General features: G+C 40.3%; 1 protein-coding gene across 3 annotated transcripts in view; it reads right to left on the reverse strand.

Moving 5' to 3' along the window:
* Positions 1–2,828: 2,828 nt before the first annotated feature.
* Positions 2,829–12,068, reverse strand: part of IDE (insulin degrading enzyme) — a 441,269-nt gene continuing 432,029 nt past the window's right edge. For all 3 annotated transcript variants that reach the window (XM_030203006.1, XM_030203005.1, XM_030203004.1), the window contains exon 25: positions 2,829–5,206. In XM_030203006.1, coding sequence (XP_030058866.1) covers positions 5,111–5,206 — 96 coding nt within the window. In that variant the 3' untranslated portion in view covers positions 2,829–5,110. The remainder of the gene's footprint in view (positions 5,207–12,068) is intronic.

The raw sequence follows: 12,068 nt of genomic DNA on the forward strand, positions 1-12,068 counted from the left end.
TAAGTTTGACTGAATCCAGTTGAGTTTTTCCAGTAATAACTGAATTACCAGCTTGAATCTCCACCAAGCGTGTCCCCATAGCAACCTGGTGGTGAGGTTCACCTGCAATGATGGAGATACGTCTGGGCCTCAAGTCACTCCTTATATTGCTACTGAGGTCCCAGCATCATTTTGAAATGCAATGCATTCGGCCATTGTTTGCTGCTTGGTCAATTTAGCACATTTTGCAGTACTTGCCACTAATAGAGTATTTTTTTTTCCTCTCACTTTTTGTGGACATCAATATTACCCAAAGTTGCTACTCATATGGCTGCATTTTGTTCTGAATTAGTCAGGGAAATACTTTAAAGAGTCAAAGGGATGGTAGCAGGGCTGCCATCAAGGGACTCCCTACAGACAGTTCTTGGGTTGCAAGTTTTAAGTCTCTTCTCCTCACATTTACACTCCAGGCTTCCTCAGTTAAGCATGTTGCCCACATATTCAGTTATGTCTTAGATGCTTCCCTACCTTTTTCACCTTTTGCCACTTTGGTAGGGCTTTTGTTGGTTGCACTGATTGCTTTACTGCCTTTGAGTGATACCTGACTCTGGCATCTTTTAATACTCCAATGGCCTCCTTGGGAACCAATGCTTTTATTGTGAAAACATTGACTGGAAACAGCTAATGATGATGCTCAAATATCTCCTCTCTCAGCTTCCTTGCCTTTTCCCTGAACTCTGTATGGCTCTTGAGTGTTGCAGGAACATTCACAAACAAATTCACAGTGTAGCCTTCCCAAGTCAAAGTCTCAGCCTTCCTCAGAGCTGCCAATATCTTTTCTTTCGCTGTGCATTAGTTGTAGCACATGATGTCCCTTGGAAGGGCTTTTTTTTTAAACTTCTCCAGTGCATGATTGGCTGAGGGCTGGATCTCCTCTCCCACTGCATACAGGACCACCTTCACACAATCTATATATTCAGCTGCCTTTGGAATCCCTTTCCAGTGAAGTTACTCCTCTATTCTCTAGGTCTAACACGTTATTCAGCAGCTCTTGGTTAGTTTACTCAAGGCAGCAAATTCAACTTGGAGGCTTCCTATAATTTTCTGGTGCTTCTCCAGCTTCTTCTCTGCTTCCTGCACATGTAATTCATATCTTCCCACAGAATAATCATGAACTCAGACAGCTCACTTTTAAATGAAGCAAAATGCTTTTTCAAGTCAGCGAACTACTTCCACAGCTCTTATGAGATACTCTAGCTGAATGCCTAGGTCAAGCCCAACTCTGCATCGCTCACTGTCTTCTCAACATGGCACCCTTCACTCATCTCCACCATCTTGGCTTGATCCTGGCAGCCTGCTCACCAAACCCAAGTAGGCTTTTAAATCAACAGATCATTGGTCATCTGACATACAATTAAGTGTGCTGCACTTCACATCTCTATGAGTTCTTGGGGACCACTGTGCTAGCTACTGAGCATGAGGTTTTGCCCTGGGGTGATTATTTGCTCTATTGGGATGCAGTTGTATTACTGGGTGATTATCATTTCCTCTACACTTTAGCCAATAGTAGTTTTTGACTCACTTCAGATTGTGCTATACACTGCTTGAATACTAGACTCAATAACTGGGACACCAACCATACAGGAGACAGCATATAGCATGGGTTTTGAAACTGGTTAGACAATAAAGCATTTAAGAACCTGTGTCAAAGTGAGTTACTATGGGACTCATTTTCAAAGCACTCAAAGTTATGTGGACATGTATTTTCCACAGTACGTCTAAGTCAGATTTTGGCAGTTTTGTGCTAAACATACCAAATCAGAGTAGGAAATATACCCATTTTTGAAAAAACAAAAATGTGTGTGTGTGTGTGTTTTTTTTTTTTTTAGAAAACACTGTTTTGAACAAGGTTTTGTATTTTGATAATTTTTTACTCCATTTTTGAAAAGAAAAAAATGCACAAGATCAAGCCATTTGGATGTAGGAGTGGCCAGCATTTTTAGCAGACTAGTCCCCCAGATACCCCAGGAGAGAAATAGGGCACCCTAGGGGGCACTGCTGTAGACTTAATATAAATGCTCCCAGATACACACCTCTCTGTTGCTCCCTTACCTTCTGTTGAGCCCTCCAAAACCCACTACCCCCAACTGTACACCACTACAATAGCCCTTATGAGTGAAGGGGGGCACCTATATGTGGGAACAGTGGGTTTCTGGTGAGTTTTGAATGGCTCACAGTTTCCACCATGTGTTAACAGGTAGGGGGGAAGTATGGGCCTGGGTCCACCTGTCTACAGTGCACCCACAACACTACTCCGGGGACCTGCACTAATGGACCTGGCTATAACGTATGATGATGGTCACAGAGGCTGGTGAGTACTATTTCTATTCACATTTTTTGGGGGTGGTAGGAGGTTGGTGACCATTAGGGGAGTAAGGTGGGTGGTCATCCTTGAATCTCTCCTGTGGTCATCTGGTCATTTAGAGCACCTTTTTGTGTCTTATTCGTTAGAAAAAACATTGGTTTTCAGCCTAGACATTTTGGTTTTGTTCTATTATGGCTACAAAACGTCCCACCTGCGAAATGTCCCTGACACATCCTCTTGTGATTTGGATATACTGCAGATGAAATGCATAGAGAGATGTGTGCAAAACAGGTTTTGATTTGGATGTTTTGAGAAGAAATCCATCCAAATGGTGCTTTATGGTACTTTTTGGACATTTTTCTCTTTCAAAAATGAGCCTCCACAGTAACCTATGGAACTTTGTAAGTCTAAGTGCTTTGAAAATATGCCTCCATATAAAATGCTGCATCAGTATGTGGTCAACTGAAAATAAACACAGAACACAAACAATGCAGATTCTTTATTGTAAAGGGCATAAATCTAGCATTTTGTCACACTGGCTGTCATGTGCACCCAGTTCCACATCACCTGCTAAAAAAAAAAAAGCACTTTCAAAATGTACAGTAACCTAGTAATAATTTATGATATATAAACCTAGTCAATTAACAAGCACTAAAACTGTACAACGTTGTATGGTAGGTAGTCTGTTATTGCTTGTAGACACTGCAGCTTTGGATTCACTCTAATGAATCTGTTAATATGCCTGAGTTATCAAACAGTGCTGCAATGTCAAACTCAAAACAGTAAAAGGCTGGAGAACTTTTAAAAGGAAATAGAAATTTCTGACAGACTACACACTGTGTTTTTCAGAATTTTAAAAACATTACATGTCCTTTGCAGAAAAGAATTTTTATTTTTCAGTTATATAATTCAAATATGTTTCTATTAATTTTCTTTTAAATTAAGCACACTTCCCAAAATAAGGCCATGCTTTTTTTGTTTACTTTAACTGATGCATACAGAAATATCTTTCAGGATTTTCTAGCATGCATTCCAGATTACTTTATACTAATGCAATAAAAATTGACCCAAACCAAAGGAAGTAATAAAGCAAAAATAAACTGTGTTAGAAAGAATACAGCCTTTATAATGGACTATGGTAGTGGAAAGACTATTCAGAATTATGTCAAATTCTTTTCTCAGGTTGGCAAAAACTTCTAGTGGAGTTTTGGCTACATATTACTACGGAAAGTATTACAGACATACAACATAGATAAGTGATAACATAGCCTTTAAAGGTCAGCAGGAATCCCCCCCCCCCCCCCCCACTTTGTCAGTTTGCACAAGTAGTGGTACATAGCAACAGCTTCAAGAAGAATATCAACTTCTGTTTTAAATTATGGTCACTCCTTGATAGACAGGAAGAATATAGTTTTTACAATATACTCTGCTAAATCAGTATTATTTAAATATGAGAGAAAAGAAATGATCCCCTTTTGGCATTTAATTTGTGTATTACATTAAAAAAAAGCAGTGAGGCTCTTAATTTTGTCCGCATTTGTTTTTAGAAGCAGATACTATCTTATATGAGCTATATAAATTGAATAAAACATCCAAAGGATATAAAATACCAGTAAGTCTAGGAGAGAAAAGTATCTTAAGTTGTCCTAGACACACTCTGCCTGTGCTTATATAAAACTACAGGCAGTACTGCAGCAGTAAACAGCCCAATTTTATTCACATGTCTAAAATGAAACAAATGAGAATAACCCTGAGAAAATTAGGAGCCAAGTATAGAGCAAAGTGGCTGGATTATATAGGAGATATAAGGACAGGTGTCTAGGAGCAAGAAATAAAATGTGTTGCACAAGGGTTTCCAGCATTAAACTAGATTAAGATATAAAACATCTAAGTTCCCAAAGTTGTACAAATATTAAAACCATGCCAAATGCCTGACCATATGACCTGTTCTATCAATAAATTACTGTAACTATTTTATTTTTACCATGTTGTACTTAACTTGTTGTAATCAAATTTAGGGCCCCATGTGGTAGAGGCATGTTAGCATTTTTAGCGAGCGCTATGTAGGCGCCCACAATATTCCTAGGCGTCTACACAGTTATTTTGTGCATGCCTAAAAACGCTAACGTACCTTAGTAAACAGGGTCCTTAATGTTCCAATGAATTAAAAATAACTCTGATACATTTGGTAAAAAGATCACTTTTAGTTTGAAAGAAAAATTAATTTGTGCATAAAGCTCCACAATACCTTAATCTTCATGGCAGACATACCATTTTCCATGTGTCATTTTCCTTTCCCAACCTGTATTCACATCTACTATCAATGCAAGTTTTTAGCTGTTTTCTAACTTTAAAGGAAATATTTCAGATTCATTTTGAACTATGACTATTAACATACTATGCAATAAAATTTTGAGAGCTGCTTTCAGCATATAGTTAGATTGCAAGTTGTATATATTAAAGTGAGGGCCATGTTAAAAACATTTCATGTTAATGACAGTCTATCATTTTGATTGGTTTTGATTTTCCATCCTTACTCTGCTCAGAGGTGAATGCAACTGAGTTTTAATTGTCTTTATTACTGACACATTGAATGGATCTGAAATGTATCGGGTATCCTTTCTGTCATAAACCATATTGTGTACAATATCTATTTGCATCTCTTAATATTCAATCAGAGATGTTTTGCTCATCGTTAAAATCTCAGGTATCAAATGACAAATGCTGAACCATGCACATATCTATATCTTCACTGGTATACATTCTTCAAAGTTTTGCAGTCATGAAGTTGATATGTGATTTCACTAGTGGGAACAGAGGAAGACTCCGTTTGAACTCTGTCATATTTTGAATCACACTAGGCTGCAAAATAAAAAGGAAAATAGGAAATTTAGGCGTTTCCCCAAATTACTACATTATTATATTGATTTAATTATTTCAATATTCTAAAACTCTCTCATTTAACTTGAATAATTTTTTATTTTCTTTTATCACAGAGCAGTACAATAGCATTATAGTGACATAATATAGGCAAACTGCACAAAACAGAGAAGTCTAAAAATAACACATAGAACAAAACAGAATATTAAACAATAAACTTGTATATAAGCGTAAGTGTGCATTCAGTACCAATGGCATACCTTATTTTTGGAAATAGTACATTACATTAGTTACTAAATAAATCAAACTACTTAACTAATTTTGCTAGAGATAAAAAAAAACTCAATAGCAAGCAGAGGTCACGTGTATGAGTTCAGTGTTATTATACACTGAGTTCTGAAGATCCTCCTCCCAACAGTAATCTGGCAGTGAGTGATAAGGTGCACAGCAGTGATAAACTTGAAGAAGGAGCAGAAAATTGTAGCTCACAACTTTATTAAGGGATATATAGTGAAGGAAGGAATGGAAATGACAGCCAAGATAAAGAGAAAGTGAATGGCAGAAACTGAAACAGGCGCCCTGGCGGTTAGTGATTCATTAATTACAGCAATTACTGATTCAATGGTTGAAGCACTGGACATTCATTTTAATTAGCTTTCTTCTCAGTTACAGTCACACAGACTCTGGCAGATTTTGGAAATAGAATGAGACATGGAGCAGTGTGCTGTGGAGGTGGAAGACATTCAGCCAGGACCAGGCTCAGCTCACTACGGTTAAATAAAAGCTGCAAACTTGAGAGTCAAAGCCGGAGAATTTAAATAACAGATCTTGTAGGACTAACCTCAGGTTTGTGGGGTTAGGTTACAGGAGTCCTTGCCTAAGAAGGAGCTGGTAGGATTCCTGGAAAATTGGCCAATACAAGAATATGCCCCGCTGTCTCAGTTGGGTAAAGTGTGCGTGGAGTGGGCCCACCGTTTGGGCTTTCAGGATTAAAAAATGGAAGATGACCTAGGATTGCTATTGCCAAATTTTTGAACTTTGAGCACCGAAGTGCTGTGCTAGCAGCTTATAAAAGAAAGAAGCACAAAGTGGCATGATGGGAAGTGAGTGCAGATTAAGTGGCAGTGCTGGTGAGTTGCAAGGCTTTCCATCTGGTCTGTACACAGAGTTGGTGAATAAACAGATTCACTTTGGGCTTCTATAATCCTACGACTTTGCGATTCACTTACGCAGGACGGATACATTTGCCAGTGGAGGCACAGAAATTAGAGCAAGAAATGCAGATGGATGGAAGTGAAAGGGAAAGTTCTGCTGGATGTTAAGGACGGCATGTTCAAGACATGCACAAGTATTATTGGTCATCTCTGTGCAGCAACTGGGACAGCCTGGGTAATTGGCTACAGTGGCCCCAAGTGGAAATCATCGCTTATAATACACACGATAGGTATCAGTGCTATTGCGCTTCTTGAAACACACAGAAACATAAAAAAATAAAGGCAGATAAAGACCTTATGGTTTATCCAGTCTGTCCATCGATGCCATATACCTGGGGCGTAGCTAGGTGGGGCCATGGGAGCATGGGCCCTCACAGATTTAGCCCTGGCCCCCTCCACTTTTGACACCCCTCCTCCCGCTGCCAACCCTCCCCCGCCACTTTTGATTCCCCTCCCCCCGCCAGGTACCTTTACTGGCGGGGGTCCCCAACCTCCGCCAGCCTAAGTCTTCTTTAGCGCCAGTCTCTGGCACCTTCGCTGATCTGTTTCTGTCAGTTCTGACTCCTGACGTCCTGCCTGTACGTCCTGTATGTAGCCCCGTGCAGGACGTCAGGAATAAGGACTGACAGTAACATCAGCGAAGGCTCCGGAGACCGGTACTGAAGACTTCAGAAAACAAAGGTACCTGGCGGTGATGGGGGAGGGTCTGGCAGCGGCCAAAAGTGGCAAGGGGGGGGGGGTCGGCTAAACTGTGCCCCCTCACCTTGAGCTCTTGACCCCCCTCCCGCCGAGGTTTGGCTATGCCCCTGCCATATATTATCTCTTCCTTTCCCTTAGAGATCCAATGTACTTATCCCAAGCTTGCTTGAATTCAGATACAGTCTTCATTTCCACCACCTCCACCGGGAGGCCTTTCCATGAATTCACCATCCTATCCGTGAAGAAATATTTCCTCAAGTTACTCCTGAGACTGTCCCCTTTCACCTTCATCCTGTGCCCCCTTATTCCAAAGCTTCCATTCAATTGAAAGAAACTTGCCTCCTGTGCATTTATGTCAAGGTGATATCTCCCTATTTCCTCCTGTCTTCCAAAGTATACATATTGAGATTTTTAAGTCTGTTGCCATACACTTTTTGACAAAGGCCACTGACCATTTTAATAGCTTCTGGACCAACTCTATTTTATTTATACCTTTTTGAAGGTACATTATCCCCTTCTTTTTCCTGCTAGCGATTCCTTTCCTTATGTACACAAACATCCTTCAGGCTTTTGCCATCACCTCTACAACCTGTTTGGCCACCTACGATCACACCCAAATCCCACTCCTGTTTTGTACACAGCTGCACATCACCCCTTAAACTGTACCACCCCCTCAGGTTTCTGAGGCTAAAATGCATGACCCTGCATTTTTTAGCATTAAATCTTAACTGACAAATTCATGGCCATTCTTCAAGCTTTGCTAGATCCCTCCTCATGCTATCCGCACTATCAGGGGTGTCTACCCTATTGCAGATGTTGGTAAGAGGCAAACCTTACCAGACAGTCCTTTAGCAATATTACTTACAAAAATGTTTAAAAGAACAGGCGCAAGAATAGAACCTTGCAATAATAGTAGTAGTGGTAACAATCCTTTCCTCAGAGTGAGCTCCATTTACCACTACCCTCTGCTGCCTTCCACTCCACCAATTTCTAACCCAGTCAGTCACTTTGGGGCCCACACCGAGAGCACTCATTTTATTCATAAGTTGTCTATGTGGAACTGTGTCAAAGGCTTTGCTAAATTCCAAGTTCACCACATCTAGCACGTTCCCTCGATTCAACACTCTGGTCATCCAGTCAAAGAAATTAATCAGTTTTGTCTGACAAGACCTGCCTCTAGTGAAATCATGCTGTCTCCAGTCCTGCAATCCATTGGATTCTAGAAACCTTACTGTTCTCTGATTTAGGAGCATTTCCATTAATTTACTTACCACAGAGGTCAGACTGACTGGCCTGTAGTTCCCAACTTCCTTTTTACTTCTGCTTTTGAGGAGGTGGACCACATTGACCCTACTCCAGTCCTCTGGGATGTAGGGGTATTTTCCTGCTCTCTCACTTTTGCTGGTCTGAGGGCTGTCCATGCCTGAACCATCTTTTACCAACTAATATGGACTCTACAGCCTCTGCCCTAAATACACCTGAAACCATCAGAAACCAGCTTTTCACAATGGAAAATTACTGCCTGGCATACCCACGATGACTTTATCCAAGGACATGTTGTTTACTGCTAACTAGCCTCCAGCTATCTCCTGGGAAGAGTGGAGGATCTTACTTCACAGAGACAATGGCTCCAGGAGTATATGTGAATGAAGAGGGAGGTTGCTCCCATCAGCTTTGTGACTGATAAAGAATTTCTTTGCTGCTATCACAATGCTTTGCATTGTCCACCATGAATTCTGCTGGACAAAAGAAGTACACCGTTTGTGATTGGTCCACAGTACCCAGAAAGATGCCAATGTTAGACTGAAGAGGAAGAAGAGAACAGAAGATTGGTTGGTGGACAGATTGCGCTGAGAGGTGCTAGAGAAAGACTGATTGTCCTAAACACACCAGTGAACTGAATTCTTTGTAATAAAGCTGACAAGGTCAGTTCCGCTGCAGCACTAAGGCCTTACCTGAAAGATTGCGTAATCAGTATACAGAGTAAAAAGACCCTGGTTTTTATTCCTGGACTGAAATAGACTCACAGAGGCTTCTGCTAGAGTCTCAATGGAGGAATCAGATTCTTCACCACTGGAAGTCTGCAATAAGGACTGCAGGGTAAGAGACTATCTATAGTTCAGGGGTATTGTTAGTCCACAGTTTTGTTTGTGTAAGACTGGTTTGTGTCAGGATTTGTGGTCTGTAGTGGTATAACTAGCTGCTAAGTGTATTTTGCACAATATAAATTGGTTATGTAGTCTTTCATACATAATAGTTATTTAGTTACAATCAGATATCTTTATAGTTTTCTCTGAGTGATAATCAATATTTTTGTAGTGTACATGTATATTTTTGTAACTTGCTTTGCATTTACCATATTATTATTATTTTTACATCTATAATAAATAATATAATTCCCATTTGTGGCATTTTCCCTTTCATTGGTAGTCAGTCTGGCAGAAACCTAAGGCCAAATAAGAGGTACACTCATCCCCTAGAAACGTGTCCAGAGTAATTGCTATTTAGTAATTTTCTGCCAGCCCAAGTACCTCAGCCTATAGAATAGGGGTTCGTCTTACAGTTTACATAATAGGGACGTCTCCTACTGTTTCCCCACAGGGACCACTCCCGACTCTAAAGAAGTACTGAAAAGGTAGGCTAGCGGCGCCACCAGAACTTCCCTAATTTCCTTCAGTACCCTTGGATGTAAGCCATCGGGCCCCATCACTTTGTCCACCTTTAATTTAGCTAGCTACATACAAACCCAGTCCTCTGAATATTGTTCAGAGTCTGCCACACTTCCATTCATCTTGATAACAGAAATATTTGTTATGCAATTCTGCTTATCAATTTCTACGTGTTTCTCTCACATAAGCACCGCCACACTGGGAAAAGACCCAAGGTCAATCAAGCCCAGTACTCCGTCTCCGACAGCGGCCAATCCAGGCCTCAAGAACCTGGCAAAAACCCAAAATTTAATAACGATCAATGGACTTTTCCTTCTGGAATCTATCCAGTCCCCCTTTAAACTCAGCAAGGCCAGCTGCCGTCACTACCTTCTCCGGCAATGAGTTCCAGAGTCTAACTACGCGCTGAGTAAAGAAAACCTTTCTCCGATTCGTTTTAAACCTACCACATTCTAATTTCATCTTGTGTCCCCCTGGTTCTATTATTGTTAGAAAGCGTAAACAAACGCTTCACATCTGTCTGCTCTACCCCATTCATTATCTTGTAAAACTCTATCATATCACTCCTAAGCCGCCTTTTCTCCAGGCTAAAGAGTCCTAGCAGTCTTAACCTCTCCTCATACGGTAGTCGTCCCATCCCTTTTATCATTTTTGTCGCCCTTCTCTGCACCTTCTCCAATTCATTTATATCTATTTTGAGGAGGCCACCAGAACTGAACACAATACTCCAGGTGCAGTCGCACCATGGAGCGATATAACGGCATTATAACATCCTCATGTTTGTTTTCCATCCCTTTTCTAACAATACTCAACATTCTGTTCGCCTTCTTAGCCGCCGCAGCACATTGAGCTGAAGATTTCAACGTCCTATCCAAATGACTCCCAGATCCCTTTCTTGGTCCGTAACTCCTTCACCTTTGTCTCATAATGCCACTTTTGCACTTCCTCCTATCAGTAACATATCTAAAAAAAATATGTCTCCCCCCCACTCCCATTTTACCATATTGGCTATTTTTGTTCGTCCATTTCCATCTTTGTTTTCCTGACTATTTTACTAGCTTCTATTTGCTTTTACAGATATTGCTGCCTGTCCTTAAAATGGGTTCCAGAGGTGATCCAGGAAATTATAGACCGGTGAGCCTGACACTGGCGCCGAGCAAAACGGTAGCGACTATTATAAAGAACAAAATTACAGAGCATAAACATAAGCATGGATTAATGAGACAAAGCCTATGTGGATTTAGTCAAGGGAAATCTTGCCACACCAATCCACTACATTTCTTTGAAGGGGTGAACAAACGTGTATAAAGGTGAGCCACTCAATATTGTGTATATGGAAGGCACTTGTCAAAGTACCTTATGAAAGACTCCTACGGAAGTTAGAAAGTCATGGAATAGGAGGTAATGTCCTATTGTGGATTAAAAACTGGTTACAAGAAAGAAAACAGAGAGTAGGATTAAATGGTCAGTATTCTCAATGAAGAAGGGTAGATAGTGGGGTTCCCCAGGGGTCTGTGCTGGGACCATTGCTTTTTAACATATTTATAAATGATCTAGAGATGGGAATAACTAGTGAGATCTATCTAATTACTTAATCCTACTGGGGCAACTGTATCAAATTCAAAAATCAATCGTTGCTCTTCCTGAAGCAATATACGATCACAGTTAACCCAGAATCATGAGGTCTGACAACTTTAAAAACCAGAAATTTAAGATCTTCAAATGTGTGTCCTAAAGATAAACAATGCTGAACCAAGGGGGCATTCACATTTTGTCTGCTAATGTTACTTCTATGTTCAATTATTGTGCTCTTTATTTTTATTGAAGTTTTACCTATAAAAAGCAGAGAGCAATCTGTATTGCAATCAGAATGATGTTTGAAAGGATAAGCTTTGACCTAGCGGGGGTGAATAAATTAAGTAGCCAATAATAAAGAACAAACAGAGCACAAGCCACAAGAGAAATGAGCAAGGTTAGCAGTATTTTGTGTGAAAGATTCAGGTAAGGTGGAAGGTGAAATAAGTTCTTTAATGATTCTTCCTCTTGAGTGGGCAACTATTAGTTTTTTGTCCTTAAAGCACATTTGGTTCTGTAGTATGTGCCAGTATCTCCTCAAAATTTTTTGTGTATCTGTACACAAATTTGAAAACCTTAGAGTGCAGACAGTCTGGATTAGCTCTTTCCTTATTTGGATTAAAAAGATCATCTCTGTTTGCTGCCTTTGCCCTATTTAACTCTGTGGTAATGCATTCAATTGGATAA

The sequence above is a fragment of the Microcaecilia unicolor genome, chromosome 5 (assembly GCF_901765095.1).
Source record: "Microcaecilia unicolor chromosome 5, aMicUni1.1, whole genome shotgun sequence".
In the NCBI taxonomy this organism is placed as follows: Eukaryota; Metazoa; Chordata; class Amphibia; order Gymnophiona; family Siphonopidae; genus Microcaecilia; species Microcaecilia unicolor.